Source organism: Balaenoptera borealis (genome assembly GCF_965194805.1).
Source record: "Balaenoptera borealis genome assembly, chromosome: 21".
Taxonomy (NCBI): Eukaryota; Metazoa; Chordata; class Mammalia; order Artiodactyla; family Balaenopteridae; genus Balaenoptera; species Balaenoptera borealis.
Genome location: NC_138880.1, coordinates 13,571,607 through 13,589,862, shown reverse-complemented (window position 1 = coordinate 13,589,862; position 18,256 = coordinate 13,571,607). Strand labels below are relative to the sequence as shown.

At 36.4% G+C, this 18,256-nt stretch overlaps 2 protein-coding genes across 6 annotated transcripts in view; one reads left to right on the top strand and one right to left on the bottom strand.

The window, feature by feature from the left end:
• GTF2E2 (general transcription factor IIE subunit 2) overlaps positions 1-18,256 on the bottom strand; it is a 62,562-nt gene that overhangs the window by 39,728 nt on the left and 4,578 nt on the right. The window lies entirely within an intron of this gene.
• SMIM18 (small integral membrane protein 18) lies at positions 1-18,256 on the top strand. Of its 3 annotated transcripts, none has more exons than XM_082375103.1 (3): positions 1-3,661; positions 10,784-10,843; positions 11,267-18,256. In XM_082375103.1, exon 3 carries the CDS (start codon positions 11,304-11,306, stop codon positions 11,598-11,600), a length of 297 nt encoding a protein of 98 aa, XP_082231229.1. In that variant the 5' UTR covers positions 1-3,661; positions 10,784-10,843; positions 11,267-11,303; the 3' UTR covers positions 11,601-18,256. The 3 variants fall into 3 exon arrangements, with proteins under 3 accessions (XP_082231229.1, XP_082231227.1, XP_082231228.1); XM_082375101.1 differs by having other exon boundaries at positions 10,765-10,843; XM_082375102.1 differs by having other exon boundaries at positions 1-7,793.

Sequence of the window (18,256 nt, the reverse complement as noted above, 5' to 3'; positions counted from 1 at the left end):
ATGAGGTTCAAAAAGCAATTATAACATTTTCATATTAGATGTGATTACTGACTTTTAAGCAACTAAGATGATTTTAACTCTGGTAAAATATTTCTTGTTTTGGAGTCTTCCTATCTAGTCAATTCTACCCTATAAAATTTTGGTGACAAATTTAAAATCTTTGCATGCATAATAACTATTTTCTCACCAAGGATGGAAGCAAAGTATAAATAATTCAAAATACATTTCTTTTATAAGCACCTTTATCTCACCCTTTCCTTAAGTCTGATTAGATTTCCACCATAATTAAAAGCAAGGTTTTTTAAACAAGAGGACAATACAAATCTCAATCTGATCCATAGTGCTTTTCTAACAACCTTAAAAACCATAAGAAGTGAGTGGATTACTTCTAAGGGATAAAAAGTTCAATTTATCACCAATGACATCAATTTCTGCTTATCAACTTAAAAAAAAATAAATGGGTATTGATTAATGGGAATTAATAAAAAGTATGATACGATAACTATTTTAAGGGAAATTTTAAAGATATATTAGGAATAAAAAAAATAAGCACTGTGCTCGCTTCGGCAGCACATATACTAAAATTGGAACAATACAGAGAAGATTAGCATGGCCCCTGCGCAAGGATGACACACAAATTTGTGAAGCATTCCATATTTTTACCGAAGTGTCCATCAACAGATGAATGGATAAAGAAGATGTGGCACATATATACAATGGAGTATTACTCAGCCATAAAAAGAAACGAAATTGAGTTATTTGTAGTGAGGTGAATGGACCTAGAGTCTGTCATACAGAGTAAAGTAAGTCAGAAAGAGAAAAACAAATACCGTATGCTAACACATATATACGGAATCTAAAAAAAAAAAAATGGTTATGAAGAACCTAGGGGCAGGACAGGAATAAAGATGCAGATGTAGAGAATGGATTTGAGGACACGGGGAGGGGGAAGGGTAAGCTGGGACAAAGTGAGAGAGTGGCATGGACATATATACACTACCAAATGTAAAACAGATAGCTAGTGGGAAGCAGCCGCATAGCACAGGGAGATCAGCTCAGTGCTCTGTGACCACCTAGAGGGGTGGGATAGGGAGGGTGGGAGGGAGACGCAAAAGGGAGGAGATATGGGGATATATGTATATGTATAGCTGATTCACTTTGTTATAGAGCAGAAACTAACACACCATTGTAAAGCAATTATACTCCAATAAAGATGTTAAAAAAAAAAACACACACACATAAGCACTGCCACTGCATAAACATGGATACTTAAAAAGGATGACAGCATGAAACAAGGAGCAATCTACATAGAAGATCATTTGGTTCAGAACATATACCATTCTGTTGCATATTTACAGGCAGAAATCCTAATGCTACCATTGCATCACAAATGCATTCTATTAGTCATAGGCAGGAAGAGTAAAAAAAAAGTCACTGTAAATACCAGGAAGACATTTCAGAAGTACACATTTTATTAGCCAGGCCTCAGATCAGATATTATAAAGTTCCCATGTGGCTGATCCACAAAGGAAGAGGTTAAATAAAAGGGGGGAGAGTCCATTTCTGGCACCAGTTTGGTAATAATAATTTAAATAAAAGAATGCATTAGAATAACCACAAGTCAAATGTAACAACTGTCAGAGATCCACAGGAACAGCTTCTAGAAGGCAACATAATATTCCTTTGAGATTAGTGAAAAGGCTTTACTGACTGATTTTTTGAGACCTCATACGCAATTTTCCTTTAAAAATAACTTTGTTACAATTTTAATAATATAATAATTGACACATTAAAGCCTTCTTTACTATGTTTTCAAAAACAGCAATATTAAGAATGCCTTACGGGGACTTCCTTGGTGATCCAGTGGTAAAGAATCCCCCTTCCTATGCAGGGGACTCGGGTTCCATCCCTGGTCAGAGAACTAGGATTCCCACATGCCGTGGGGCAACTAAGCCCACGTGCCACAAACTACAGAGCCCACACACTCTGGAGCCTGCGTGCCACCACTAGAGAGAGAAAACCCACACACCACAACTAGAGAGAAGCCCACGCGCCACAACGAAGAGCCTGCATGCCACAGCTAAGACCCAACGCAGCCATAAATAAATAAACAAACAAACAAATAATAAAACTCTGTTCCCTTGGCAAAATTCTAAAAAAAAAACAAAAAACAAAGAATGCCTTACAGGTGTGTTTTCACATTTACTATTTCAATTATGAAATACTTCCTACATGGTTCATTTTCCCAAGGTTTCAGGAAACTCATAATGATAATAGTAACTAACATTTATTGAACACCTACTATTGCCAAGACCTGTGCTAAATGATTTTCCCATTTAATCCCTCCCAAAAATCCTATTTAGGAGGTTTTACTGTCTCATTTTAAACCTAAGAAAGCTCAGAGTAATAAGTGGCAGAGTAAAGATTCAAATCCAGTTGTAAACTCTGATATGTCTTGTATAAGAATCATTAACTAATATTTAACACAGGTTATTCCACCTCAAACTGGATATTTTGTCACAGTACAGAAATTCATAAATGCATATTTAGGGAATTCTTGTTTAACTTTAGGAAAATAATACTATGTTTATCCTACACTGCTAAATAAACAACTAGCTGGAAAGACTATAAATAACAGTTAAGGACAATATGCTAAGGATAAGCACCACACAAATGGTCAATCATGAAGCACATACAGTTTTGTTTACCATAAGGCCTCCAGTGTTTAACTCAATGCCAGGCACAGTCAACAATAAATATTAATTGACTGAATGAATGACTACAATAAGAATGTTTCCACATACCCCTTTATTGGCCCTAGAAACAAATGTGCCAATTATCCATAATTTTAAAAAATAAGTCTGCACAGCAAGCATTTACCCAGTCTGCTGTTGTTCTAGTAGCCACTCCCATAAATAAAAACCTTGACTGTTAAGCTTAGACCACAACTCTAATACACCATAAGAAAATCATTCTATCTCTACACATCCAACTGAGGATTCTTTTGCAACTTAACTTTCACAGACTGCTTTTTTAACACAGGTGGTGTACCTACCAAAACTTACCCTTCTCCCAAATAGTAGAGATAAAAACCTTATTTCCTTTCTTCTTCCTCAGAATTTCATCTAAATCAAACCACCACATGGAAATAATCACTTCCAGAGAGCAAGATTGATGTAAATAACAAGTATTAGAAAAAAGAGAAAGAAAATATCATTTAGGAGCTCTTATGCACACTTCATGAAGGAAACACCACACTGGTAAACCTGGACTGTTTGTTTCCCAGGTTACTGCCTCTCTCGACATTATCTTCTAGCCCTAGCACTGAAATAATCACTGAAGGATCTGAAATCCTACAGCTAAGCACTATGGAATCATCAATTTGTTACTAACTCACAAATTCCTGTGCAGAAATTTAGCTTAAAGACAAAAAAAATAAGGCCAAAATAAGGGGTGACAGTTGAGAACCCAGACGGCTCTATTCAAGTTTATGAATGATTTACTCCTAGGGTGGCAGGACTTAATGCAAATGCACGTAGAGGAAACTGTCAGCTGCATTGTGGTTCAACCAATAGAAGCACAGCTCCATCTTGGCTGTGCACTAGACTGCATTACAAACAGACGGATACCATCGCTTCAACTGCAGCCTTTCAGACAAGAGGTAGGTTATACGATCTTTTCATTTAATAATACATGTCCTTATGATACAATATAAATATTTTACCATAAAAACGAAGCAGAAAGCTTTGTTCCTACTAAAGACCCAAAAATATGTATTCATTTCATTGTTTGGTAGGATTTTTATTATGAAAATATGAAGACTATCTTTGCTATTTGATAAGCACCCTTACCATCTGTGCCTTAACAGAAAATCATTACATTTTCTATGAACCTAATCTATATCCAGACCTTAGAGTAAGCCATATGCATGTGATGTTAAGAGGTTACTTGCAAATTTCATCTTCTCTGAGCTATTTCATTTCAGCGGTTTGGTCTGTCTTAACAAAGGATTTTTCTTAAAGAAAAATCTAGACTAAAAGCAAATCCAGGACTAAAGCTTTCTGATTATATGTGCAAATTTAAAGCAGTTATTTATAAGAAAGTTTGCTGTATTTTAAGGAATATGAGAAAATAATTCAAAATTTTATTTGACTTTGAGTGTAGATGCAGAGAATGCCAATAAATTATCACATTGTGATTTGTATATAAAAATAAAAAGACCATAAAGGTACCATTACGTAGGCTGCATTATACTGTAACCAAAGAGACCATTTATAGAGCTTTAGGCTTTCATACATTTTCATTAAAATAATTCCCTACAGTCAAATTTTAAAGTCTCTATCACTGTAACATACAAATCATGCTATTAAATAAAAACCTTCTTAAGCAGTGTTTCATTTTTATATGCCACAAAAATATACACTTATCACACTATTTCTATATAATGTTAGTTATTCTTAAACTGAACTTAAAATAAATACACAGTAAGTCATTTTGATAAACTAAATTTTAAAATAAAAATATGCTCTAAGAAGAATTGGTTATGGGAGGAAGGAGGGTACCCTTCAAGGTAATAAGATTACTTTCATAGCTAACAGCAATCATTCATGCCTACTAAAAATTACTATTCAACTGCTGACCAAATTTCTAATTCTACAATATTAAAGCATGAAAAAATAATTATTTAGTAAATGCTAGAGTTCCAGGATATTACCTATATATACTGACCTAAAGATCCAACTTCTGTCCTTTTCTTTGCTGGTAAATCTATTTTAAATTTTAAAGGGTTTTTTTTTTTCATAATTTTTATTCCTTCTGTTTCTTAACCAGTGTTCTGCTAGCATGAGCAAAGTATCCCTTACAAAGCCCAAAGGTTGCTGTAAGAAGATATTAGATCTCTCCAGGTTCGGTACAATGTGGTTAATTGCCTAGAAAACATTCCTGCTTGCTATACGAAGTATGGGAGCTCAAAAAAAAGTCTCAGATCAAATAAAAATAACTTTGTCAAATAAAACAGTTAACTCATAACTCAAATTTCAGGTAAACTGTAGACAAAAACTCCTACCACCCACATTTTTTAAACATTATAATCAGCCTACATTTTACTGGCAATATATCTATAGTTAGTACAGATGGAGGCTCATTGCTGTTTAGCCAAACTGACTAAAGACATGGCCTAAGCCAGAGAGTTCCAGCGTTGGGTGCGTTGTTCTATATATAAAGGCTATTACGATTAATTGATCATATTTCAAAGTGATATGCTTAAATGCACTAGAGAATTCAATTCAAAGCCTTTTTCCACAAATAGAGCAAAGGCATAATTTTATTCTGATCTGGCAATTCAAGGTTCCAGAACAGTTCCAAGTCCTATCCCTGTAAATATTTCACTAGGGCCTTTTAAAATGGGAGGAAAAATAGGTGATGGGAATATATTAGAAAATAATAATAAACTAAAAATTATATATATGAAACTGTTCCTACTTTTTACTGTTAACTCTCACTTTTCGTAAGGCATGTTACAGCATTTGCTTCACATAAATTTACATTTTAATTTCAAAAATAGTCTCAAAATACAAGAAAATCCTAATGATAAATGTCTTTCTACGTATCTAATTATGTCTAATTCATCAAAGCAAGATTTAGATTTTATCCTAAACTTAACACACAGAATTATTAGAGCTCTACCGTACTCTGAAAGAATAAACCACATTAAATTTAAGGTGGAAAATGAATCTATATTACAGGGTTTACTTTTTCCAGATATGCCCAGAAGCTAACTAAAAAGTGAATGTTTTGAGATGCTCATCAGTTATCAACACACTCACAAATGGCAAACTGTCATCATTCACAACATAAACCTGACATGTATATATACTCTTTCTGAAAACTGCTTAGATGCTCCTAGCAAAACTTACAAGTACCCTTGGAAATGGCACATACTGCTATCCAGTCACTATCACAAGTATAATTATCATAAGCATATTTGTGTGTGGATAAAGTACACAGTCTAACCAAAGTCACAATTTACTAATCCTAATTTTTTAGAAGTAATCCAAACACAATAGATTATTAAAAACCAAAGGCAAGGAATACTTCTGGGTTTGAATAAATAATACATTCAAATGGTTCAAAAACCAAAGGAATATAACAAGGTACATCTTGACAAGTCTCACACACGTCCCTGTCTCCCGACTCTACTCTCCAACTCTCCAACCAACCCCACAAATAATGATTGCTATTAATTTCTGTATATCCCCAAGATTTTTGTGCAGATACAAGCAACTAAAAATATATATTATTTCCCTTTTTCCTCTATACACTGTCCTGCACTTTGTTTACTTAACAACATATCCTAGAAATCTTTCCATGTCACTACAGTCACCTCACTCATGCTTAACATCCGACTGTGTGAGTATACATTAATTTAACCAGAAGAATAGTTCATTGATGGGTACAAGTTAACTTCAAAGTAAGTGAATTTAGTTGTGTGTCTGTCTGCCTGCCCCCCTTCTTGCCTCGCCTTATCTCTCCCTTCCCATCTCTCCCCCTCCCTCCCTCTCACTCTATTTTTTTAGGAGCAAGGGGACCTGAAAAATTTTTAAGCAGTTCACTTGTACCTCAAAAATAAATAGAATATAAAGTTCCTTAAGCCAACTTTCTAATCATTCTAAAATTTCATTTTGAAACAGTAACTTACATTATTAGTCTTTACAATTTCTCCCCAGTCTTAAGAAGTCACCACAAATTTAAAAAGGCCTACTCATGGGACTTCCCTGGTGGTCCACTGGTAAAGAATCTGCCTTCCAATGCAGGGGACGCAGGTTCGATCCCTGGTCGGGGAACTAAGATCCCACATGCCGCGGGGCAACTAATCCCGCATGCCACAACTACTGAGCCCGCACATCTCAACAAGAGAAAACCCGAACACCACAATTAGAGAGAAGCCCACGTGCCACAAAGACACGACACAGCCAAAAATAAAAATAACAATAAATGAAATAAATATTAAAATAAATAAAAATAAAAAGGCCTGCTCATAATAAATTAAAATACAAAGTAATAAATTCAGTATAATTTCAACCAGGTATGAGTTATAGATTTATACAGCCAATGTCTAGGATAAAAGAAAAAAATTACAAGTTTGATATGTTAGAGAGATAAGATTATAGGTGATGCTTTTTTTTTTAATTTATTTATTTTATTTATTTATTATTTTTGGCTGCGTTGGGTCTTCGTTGCTGCGTGCGGGCTTTCTCTAGTTGCGGCGAGCGGGGGCTACTCTTTGTTGCGGTGCGCGGGCTTCTCACTGCGGTGGCTTCTCTTTTTGCGGAGCACAGGCTCTAGGCGCGCGTGCTTCAGTAGTTGTGGCACACGGGCTTAGTTGCTCCGCAGGATGTGGGATCTTCCCGGACCAGGGCTCAAACCCGTGTCACCTGCATTGGCAGGCGGATTCTTAACCACTGCACCACCAGGGAAGTCCACAGGTGATGCTTTTAATTTTTATTTTAAATTGCTATAATGATATTTTTGATATCAATCATGAAATAGCGGTTTAAATTAACATTAATTAATATGGTAGATTAATTTCAGAGGCATAATGTGGAAATTACCTCACTCTACTCTCTCCTCCCTCCCCTACCATTGTTTCCCCTGCAATCAGTTCTAATGCCAGATTTAGAAGAGAAATCTTCAAAAGAAATTCCCAAATTTTAAAAAGGAATCAACCTGAAAGGCCTTAACAGAAAGTCTAAGGAATACTTTCATCAGTGCTGGAGAGGGCTAGGTTAGCCAAGGTAAAGTTATTAGACAGACCCTCAAGAAATTCTTCCTGTTCTTTACCTGCCCACATAAGTCGCACGATCCCCCCGTTTCACCAAGGTCCTAATCTTCTTCCTCTCCCTCTCCTCTATTAGCTCTGCTTTTTAAAAAGCACCTGAAACTCATTCACACTGAAGTAAGAATAATTGTAACAATGTTTGTTACCCCTCCCAGGAGTATCTGCATTTTAGCAGTGCTAAAAATCCTACAGGAGTTCCAAAGCTGAACATTTTTCAGGCATTTGTGTGTCTGTGCACATGCATTCATGACACTACTCTATCAGCAAGGCTGGGTCAAGAAGGACTTAACTTTGGCCTCCGTTTGAGTTGGTTTCTATAGGTTACTTGCCTGTTTGTGTAAAAGGTGGTTAAGTTCAGCGGCGGCAACAACGCAGAGGCGGAGGCGCAGCCTACCAGGACGCCGCACTGCACGAGCCCAATTTACACTGTGTTCTACCTGAATGGCACCCACCCCACAACACAACACGACTGGTGCTCCCCAGAGCTGTACAACGCAGCAGCCTGCTTTCTATAAGGGTGTGCTTGGAAGAGAAAAATCCAAAAGATACAAGAGTAACTTTGCAAGGCTGGGTCTCTTGACATAGTTTGAAATACTGTAATGTAATGGGAAGTTACTCAAATACCTGTGTTCCAGACAATGCATTTTTGTACGTCCCAGAACAGAAGCAATTAATTCAATTACTGTCCATTAGTCTCTTGTCCCTCATTTCAAGATGAAGGGTGACCAAGCACCATAAATGGATTCTTAAATCCAACAAGAAAAAATGAATTTAAGCCTTTACTGTTGGCCTCAGATCATCAGTTTAACCTTCAAAATATATGAAGGAAAAAAGGAAGGGACCAAGTCCAACCAAAGAAGTGAGATGATCCGCCACGCAAATCAGATTTAAAGAAAAAAGAAAAAAAACCCTTAGAAAATATTAGTTTATTAACCCCAAAGTTTTAAAATTATATTTATAAAGAAAACAGAAATTGAAGGAATTATATTGTTATGTGTGGGGGGTTTTAAGTCAGTTTTTAATCTTTTTTGGTGTGAAAATGATATTGTGGTTATATTTAAAAACAGAGTCCTCACCTTTTAAGAGATATATACTGAAATATTCCTAGATGAAGTGACATGATGTCTGGGATTTGCCTCAAAATAATCCATGGAATGGAAGTGAGTAGAGATACAGACTGGCCAAGAATTGATGAAGCTGTGTTATAAGCACATGGGTGTTTACTATACTCTTATACTTCTGTACTACCTTGAAATTTTCTATAAATGAAACATACTCTCACACACAAGTTATCTCCAGCACTTAGAAAAGTATTTGTTGGGACTTCCCTGGTGGTCCAGCAGTTAAGACTCCACACTCCCAACGCAGGGGGCCAGGGTTCAATCCCTGGTCAGGGAACTAGATCCCACATACCACAACTAAGAGCCCACATGCCGCAACTAAAAGATCCCACGTGCCGCAACTAAAGATCCTGCATGCCGCAACTAAAGATCCCGTGTACCCAACAAAGATCCTGCGTGCTACAACTAAGACCCAGCGCAGCCAAATAAATAAATAAATATTTTTTAAAAAAGTATTTGTGGGCTTCCCTGGTGGCGCAGTGGTTCGGAGTCTGCCTGCCAATGCAGGGGACACAGGTTCGTGCCCTGGTCCGGGAAGATCCCACATGCCGCAGAGCAGCTGGGCCCATGAGCCACAATTACTGAGCCTGCGCGTCTGGAGCCTGTGCTCCGCGGCAAGAGAGGCCGCGATAGTGAGAGGCCCGTGCACTGCGATGAAGAGTGGCCCCCACTTGCCACAACTGGAGAAAGCCCTCGCACAGAAACGAAGACCCAACACAGCCATAAATAAATAAATAAATAAAATTTAAAAAAAAAAAAAAAGAATAAGGCTTTAAAAAAAAAAAAGAATAAAAAAAAAAAGTAAATACCTTGTCACTTTAAAAAAAAAAAGTATTTGTTACACAGTAGGTAATCAATAAACATTTGTTTACAAGAATGAAAGTCTATGTACAACTATGTAGCAAAAAAATTACGCAAAATAATTCATTTCTTTCGTAAAAGCAAGCACACAAACTGACAACAGTCACTGAATTAGGGAAGTGGAACTATGGGGTTTTTTCCTCTCATTTCAAAAAGTTTCTTAGTATATAGGTATTTTATAATTTTTTCAAAAAGCTTAAAGAGATATTTTTGGGGTTTTTGTTTATTTATTTATTTTTGACTGGGTCAGGTCTTAGTTGCAGCACGCGGGATCTTCACTGTGGCATGTGGGCTTCTCTCTAGTTGTGGCGTTCAGGCTTTCTCTCTCTAGTTGTGGCATGCAGGCTCCAGAATACGTGGGCTCTGCAGTTTGTGGCACGTGGGCTCTCTAGTTGAGGCGCATGGGCTCAGTAGTTGAGGCACGCAGGCTCAGTAGCCCTGCGGCATGTGGGAATCTTAGTTCCCCGACCAGAGATTGAACCCACGTCCCCTGCATTGGAAGGTGGATTCTTTACCACTGGACCACCAGAGAAGTCCCCTTAAAAAGATATTTTTGAATGATTAAGATAATAAAGTCATTTATTATTTTTAATACTATCAGATCTTCATCCTTACAGTCCCATTTAAGGCCCAACATGTATCAGGTCAACAAGAGCAAAGCTTAATGCAAGAACAGTGAAACTTTAACTCACTGGCTAATTTTGTGAAATGGAATAATAATTTAATAATACATACCTTTGGGATGCTGAATTTGCCTGTTTTTTTTTAATATTCCTGTCCATAGGTCATTTAGGTATTATGAAACATTTAAGACTATCATATACATACCAAAAAAAATCCTAAGATTAAGGTCTCTTCATAGGCAACTTTAATCTAAAACTGTATTATCCTTATTCTGAAAACTGTCATTATTTGGATTTTCTTTCTCTACTATTTTTCACTCAGCCATTATTTCCTGATTCAGATCACCTGTCCTGGAAGTTTAAAGGAGTGGAAATAGACAGAAATACACTGAACCAAGAAGGTGAGAAGGATCCACAAGGGTAACGGGAAAAGCTTTTCTGCAGAAAGTTTGAAGAACACAACTGTAAAATGCTAAGATTTTTTTGTAGATAACAGCTCTCTGACCACTGCTTTAATCAAATTTTAAACCAATTCAGCTGCCTTTTTTCTCCCTCCATTAGCAGTTAATTTCTGTATATGAATCTTGATCATAAATATTTGTCTAACAAATGATATACATTAAAAAATACATAGTATGGTTTACAGAGTACACTGCATAGATATCAAAAAAATTAAAGAATACCACTCAGGCATTAATTCTGACAGAAAATAAGGAAGACTCATGCAGCCTATATAAATTTACTAACAAATCTTAGAAACTGACATCTGAATTGACCAATCGGTAGAGTTTCGTTACATATATTCATTTTCTACCTTTCTACAGATTCCAACAAGCAATATAAGAAGTGGAATCTCTAAGAATGGCCTCCCAGAGCTCCAGCTTCTGGAATGAAACAACTACATCTGTTTATCAATACCTTGGTTTTCAAGTTCAAAAAATTTACCCTTTCCATGATAACTGGAACACTGCCTGCTTTGTCATTCTGCTTTTATTTATATTTACAGTGGTATCTTTAGTGGTGCTGGCTTTCCTTTATGAAGTGCTTGACTGCTGCTGCTGTGTAAAAAACAAAACTGTGAAAGACTTGAAAAATGAACCGAACCCTCTTAGAAGTATGATGGACAACATCAGAAAACGTGAAACTGAAGTGGTCTAGTACTCCACATAAGATGAACAAAAGCTCTGAAAACAGCCGTCAATTACTGAGAAAGAAAAATTTCTGAGGTCAACTGTTATTACAAAATTGACTATGAATAATTAAAAGATTTCTACTAGAAGGGAAAAACAAGTTAAATATGCACTTTTTGTGTTATCGATTTCATTAAATACACAGTAAAACTTCCACAAATGTGAATAATTTACCAATCTATTTAAAATAACACTTCAAAAACTAGATAAAAGATTCCTAGAACTCAATACTAGGCATTAAAAAGTAAACTGGAAACCAAAAGAAAGGCTAATGATCCCAAAATAACATTCCTGAACAAACCATGTGAACTAAAAAACAGAGTACTATCCTTCATATATTTTGGTAATTAAAATGCTACTTAAAGTACTTATCTAAATCCAAAGTAAAATATTCCCACTTATACGTAAGTCCCTACTTACTAAGAAGCAATACTTTCTAGTTTATTGAAGACAACTTAAACATTTTTAAAGATTTAAGTTTTATGTAGGATGAGTGTGAAAAAAAAGACGCAAAATACTCAGCAAGGTCACAAGGACACTTGCATAAACTTTTCATAAAACTGACTTACTGGGCTTCCCTGGTGGTGCAGTGGTTGGGAATCCGCCTGCCAATGCAGGGGACACGGGTTCGAGCCCTGGTCTGGGAGGATCCCACATGCCGTGGAGCAATTGGGCCTGTGAGCCACAACTACTGAGCCTGCGCGTCTGGAGCCTGTGCTCCGCAACGAGAGGCCGCAACAGTGAGAGGCCCCCGCTCGCCGCAACTAGAGAAAGCCCTCGCACAGAAACGAAGACCCAACACAGCCAAAAGTAAATAAATAAATAAATAAATTTATTTAGGAAAAAAAAAATTACAGAACTAATCAATTTAAAAAAAAAAAAAACTGACTTACTGTTTAGTAAGAAATACATGGCCTAAGATGAGCTGTTGTCAAGCTCAAACTTCCTCGCATGCCCCCTAAATTGCATTTCTTGAGCTTGTTCTTTCATTATGCCTCTCGCATTCACACTCCCAAGGCCTAAGACACCCAATGCAAAAAGACTGCCAGGTAATTCCCTGGCGGTTCAGTAGTTAGGACTGGGCGATTTCACTGCCAGGACCCGGGTTCAATCCCTGGTCCGGGAATTAAGATCCCGAAAGCCGCGCAGTGTGGCAAAAAAAAAAAAAAAAAAAAGACTGCCAAAAAAGTCAAAAGCAAGTCAAAAGCTAGGACCACTTAACACCTGTTAAGAAATATGGCAATCTTATTTCTTGGAATGCCAAAGCCTGTACAGTATTATATTTTATAACCCTGACACTATTTTGCTACTACCCATGAACAAACCAAAGTATGCTTTTAACCTGATTCAGATCACTATAACTGCCCTTAGACCAGAAATGTCACTCCTGGAAATTTATTCTGAGAAATTACTTCAAAAGAAAAAACTGAAGATACAAAGATGTTTACAATAGCATTACTCAAAATAACAAAATAATTGGAAGTAACGGCACTTAACTAAATGTGTCTCATCAACATTAAGAAGCAACTGAAAATTATGGCAAAACAGAAAATACTTGATATGGGAAGTGAAAAATAAGTATCTGTCATTTTCAACTTAGAGAGCCCTACATGCCAGTCTGAAATCGCTTTTCCACACAATGTTTTTATATTTTTCTTTTAACATTAGAAACAAACACAAATAACATAACCAACTTTCAAAGGACTTGTGGAACTTAGGTATACAAAATATTCTGGTAACCAAGAGCTACTCTGAGCACTTGTTAAAACCACATTTTCATAAATGGAAAACTTTGGGGTCCTTGCCATAGATGGGAAGCATACAGGTCCTTTAATAACTAGATTTTTTGATAACATACACTACACCTTTTCCCTACCCTACCCTGTAATCTATTTAGCCATTTAACCAATACGTAATGAGTGCTTCCATGTGTGAGGGATTAGGTTACAATGGCAAACAAGTAATCAGGCAATTAGAGTGGCACACAATAGCTTTGTCAGAAACAGGGAGTGCTCTGGGAATTCAAAGGCTAAGCAATAAACACAAATTGGAAAGTGGGAATGACTTTAAAGCTGAAACCTAGAAAAGGAATAGGAGTTAACCAAAAGAAAGAGGGAAGGAGGTAAGAAAGAACGTTCCAGGAAGAGGAAATAATATGAGCAAAGGCCAAGAGGCAAGAGAGTGAAGCATGTTAGAGGAGCTACAAGCCAGTATCACTAGGACAGAGTACAAGGAGAAAAGTGAGATATGGGCACAAAAGATAAGGGGGACAAGATCAAGTACAGCATGTAGGCTGCAGGAAAAGGTGGGCTTTGTCTGAAAAGCAATGATCAGCCTTAAGCAGAGAATGACATCATCAGATTCATGATTAGAAAAATCACTGACTGTTGTACAGAGAATGGCCAGTAGGGAAGCTAAACCAGGAGACCTGACAAGCAGCTGACTGGGCAATCCAATGGTAGTGCCCCGAGCTAGGGTGGTATGGTAGTCTTTAGTGTTTACACCCAGTATTTCCAGCTCCCCTCTTTCTGAGCACATGGAACTGGCTGGGTACAGCCCTGTGACTAGCTCTGGCTAATGAGATGTGCGAGGAATTGATGTGTAATCACCTCCAGACCACAGCATTTAACTGCCAGGCAAGATCTTCCAGAGTTCTCTTTCCCTCGGGCATTGAAACAAAACCAACAACATTTGAAATATCAGCTACTGTATCAGCTTGGGTCCTTGAGTGACTGTAATGAGCTAAGACCCCTGCCAACACATGATAAACATGTGGTATGAAAGAGAAACAAACCTTTGTTGTTTTAAGCCACTGAGATTTTGGAGCAAAGATACTCTTAAGCAGATCAAAGAGACCAGGTCTAAGAGCAGGTCTCTGTTAATGTTTAAAACAATTTGTAAAACTTTATTATGAATTCATGTAAATTTCATTGTAATGAGAGATAATCAAACCTAATGCACCTGCTAACAAGAATGATAAACCTCCTTTGATAGAAAGACTGGCTCTGCTTTAACACCAGTAAAACAGCTTGAAGAACACTAACAAGATGACATCAATAAAGATTACACTGCTACACTTTGAAGGAGGTAAATAATTTCTGTTGCGAATTAAGTTGCACTGACCTAGCTGTCGAAAAGATAATAGCCTAAGAGTAAACTAAACCCAAAATAAGCAGAAGGAAGGAAATAATAAATGCTAAAGTGGAAATAAATGAAATTTTTAAAAACCAGAAAAACAGATATGTCAGTGAAACAAAGAGTTGTTTTTTTTAAAAGATCAACAAAATTGACAAACCTTTAAACTGGACTAACCAAAAAACAAAACAAAAACAAATAAACAAACAAAAAATTCCTAAAATCAGAAATGAAAGAAGGGAGGGATATCACTATTGACCTTATAGAAATCAAAAGCGAATACTCTAAAAAACTTTGGACAATGTAGATGATGACATGGACAAACCCCTAAAAAGACAAACTACCAAATTAACTCAAGAAGAAATAGAGGGCTTCCCTGGTGGCGCAGTGGTTGAGAATCTGCCTGCCAATGCAGGGAACACGGGTTCGAGCCCTGGTCTGGGAGGATCCCGCATGCCGCGGAGCAACTGGGCCCGTGAGCCACAAATAGTGAGCCTGCGCATCTGGAGCCTGCGCTCCGCAACAAGAGAGGCCGCGATAGTGAGAGGCTCGCGCACTGCAATGAAGAGTAGCCCCCGCTTGCCGCAACTAGAGAAAGCCCTCGCACAGAAACGAAGACCCAACACAGCAAAATAAGTAAATAAATAAATAAATAAATAAATAAAGGTGCTAATAATTAAAAAAAAAAAAAATAGAAAATCTGAATAGATCTATAAGAAGAAATTTCAACCAAGAGCATCCCACAAAGGAAAGCTCAGGCCCAAATGGCTTCCCTAGTGAATTCTATCAAATATTTAAGGAGAAATTTATATCAAACCTTCACAAACCTTTCCAGAAAACAGAGGAAAAGGAAATACTTCACAAATCGTTTGAGGCCAGAAATACCCCAATCAGCACAAGAAAACTACAGACCATATTCCTCACGAGTACAGATACAAAAATCCTGTACAAAATATCAGCAAAAATTCTGTACAAAATATTACAGAAGTAGATTATTCAGCAAAGTGAACCCCACAACAAATAAAAAGGATTACACACCATGACCAAGTAGGATTTATTCCAAGAATATAAGGTTGGTTTAACATCTGAAAACAAATTAATGTAATATACCATATTAATAAAAAACAAGAACAAACATGATTACCTCAATAGATGCAGAAAAAGCATTTAACAACATCTACTACCCATTTGTATTAAAAGCTCTCAACAAACTAAAAATAGAGGGGAATTCCTGATAAAGGGCACCTACAAAAACCCTGCAGCTAACATACATAATAGTGAAAGACTGAATGCTTTCCCCCTAAGATAGGAACAAGCGAAAGATATTCACACTCACTACTTCTATTACTAGCCAATACTAACAGTCAAGAAAAAGAAAGAAAAGGCATTGATGTTGGCAAGGTGAAGTAAAACTGTTCTTATTCACAGATGACAAAATCTTACATATAGATAATCCTAAAAAATCCACACAAAAAACTAGAAATAATGAGTTCAGCAAGGTTGCAGAGTTTGAGATCAGCGTACAAAAATCTACTGTGTTTCCATATACTAGCAATTAACAATCCAAATATCAAATTAAGAAAACAATTTCATTCACAATATCAAAAAGAATAAAATATTTAGAATTTAACAAAGCAAGACATACTTTAAAAACTACAAAACATTGTTGAAAGAAATTAGAAACCTAAAAAAATGAAAAGACAGCCATGTTAATTGACTGAAAGACTTAATATTGTTAAGATAGCAATTCTCAATGCAATCCCTATCAAAATCACAGCTGGCTCTTTTACAGATGAGACCTGACAAGCTGATCCTAAAATTTATATGGAAATGCAAAGGCTCCAGGAAAAACCAAAACAACTTTGAAAAAAAGAACAAAACTGAAGGACTTACACTTCCACACTTCCCAATTTCAAAATGTCACTAGAATGCTACAGCAATCAAGAGAATATCGTACTGGCATAAGGACAGACATATGAGTCAACGGAACCTAATTTAGATTCCAGAAAAAAAAACTCATTTGTAGTCAACTGATATTCCACAATGATGCCAATGCAAGTCAATGGGGAAAAGAAAGTTTTTTCAAGAAATGGTGCAGGGACAACTGAATAACCACACACAAAAAGATGAATTTACACCCTTATGTTAAACCATACATAAAAATATCAACTCAAACATATCACAGACCTAAATCTAAGAGCTAAAACTATAAAACTCTGAGAAGAAAACACAGGAGGAATTTTTTATGACCTTGGGTTAGGCAAAGATTTCTTAAATATGACACCAAGAACACATGTGATATTGGATCAAGAAACTGTACCCAGAATATATAAAGAACTCTTACAAATCAGTAGGAAGAAGACAACCCAATTTTTTCAAATGGGCAAAAAAACTGAATAGGCATTTCACCAAAAGACACATGATCAATAACACATGAAATGATGTTCAACATAATTAGTCATTAGGGTACTGCACATTAAGACCACAATGATACCTCACACCCACCAGAATGGCTACAATCAAAATGACAAGGAATAACAAGTGTTGGCAAGAATAAGAAAAAAAAATGGAACCCACATGCATTGATGGTGAAAATGTGAAATGGTACAGCCATTTTGGTAGTTTCTTAAAAAATTAAACATAAATTTACCACATGACCAAGAAATTCCACTCTTAGGTGGAATTCTATCCAAGAGGAAAAAAACACATGTCCATACAAAGACTTGTATGTGAATGTTCCCAGCAGCACTATTCATAATAGCCAAAAAGTGGAAACAATCCAAATGTCCATTAACTGGTGAACAGATAAACAAATTTTGGTATATATCATACAATGGATTACTCTCCAGCAATAAAATGGAATGAAATACTGATACATGCTACAACATGGAGAAATCCTGGACAAAATGTCAGCAAACTGAATCCCACAACAAAGGATTACACGCCATGACCAAGTAGGATTTATTCCAAGAATGCAAGGTTGGTTTAACATCTGAAAATCCGTTAATGTAATATACCATATTAACAAAGAACAAGAACAACATTATCATCTCAACAGATGCCAGGTAAAAGAAGCCACATACTGAAGAACACATATTGTACAATTCCATTTATATGAAATGTCCAGAAAAGGCAAATATATAGAGACAGAAGTAGATTATTAATTATCAGAGGCTGAGGTGGGAACAAAAATTCAATTGTAGTAATAGTTGTTGCACAACTCTGTAAACTTACTAAAAATCTTTGAATTATACCCTTAAAACGAGTGAACGGTACAGTACATAAATTAAACCTCAGTGAAGTGTTTTTTTTTTTTCTTAAAGATAATAACCTAAATTCTAACTACAAAACAACTACTAACATCCTAAGAGCAAAAAATTGTCATCATCCCAACCCTTATACTTAACAAAGTACCTAACAAACAATATGAATGATGAACTAAATGGTTTCCCGAAAAATAAAAGCTGAACAGTCCTAAAGAGTCAATTC

What these genes read in the sequence shown, in the direction of transcription:
- SMIM18 (XM_082375103.1), top strand. Translation starts at nt 11,304, where the DNA reads ATGGCCTCCCAGAGCTCCAGCTTCTGGAATGAAACAACTACATCTGTT.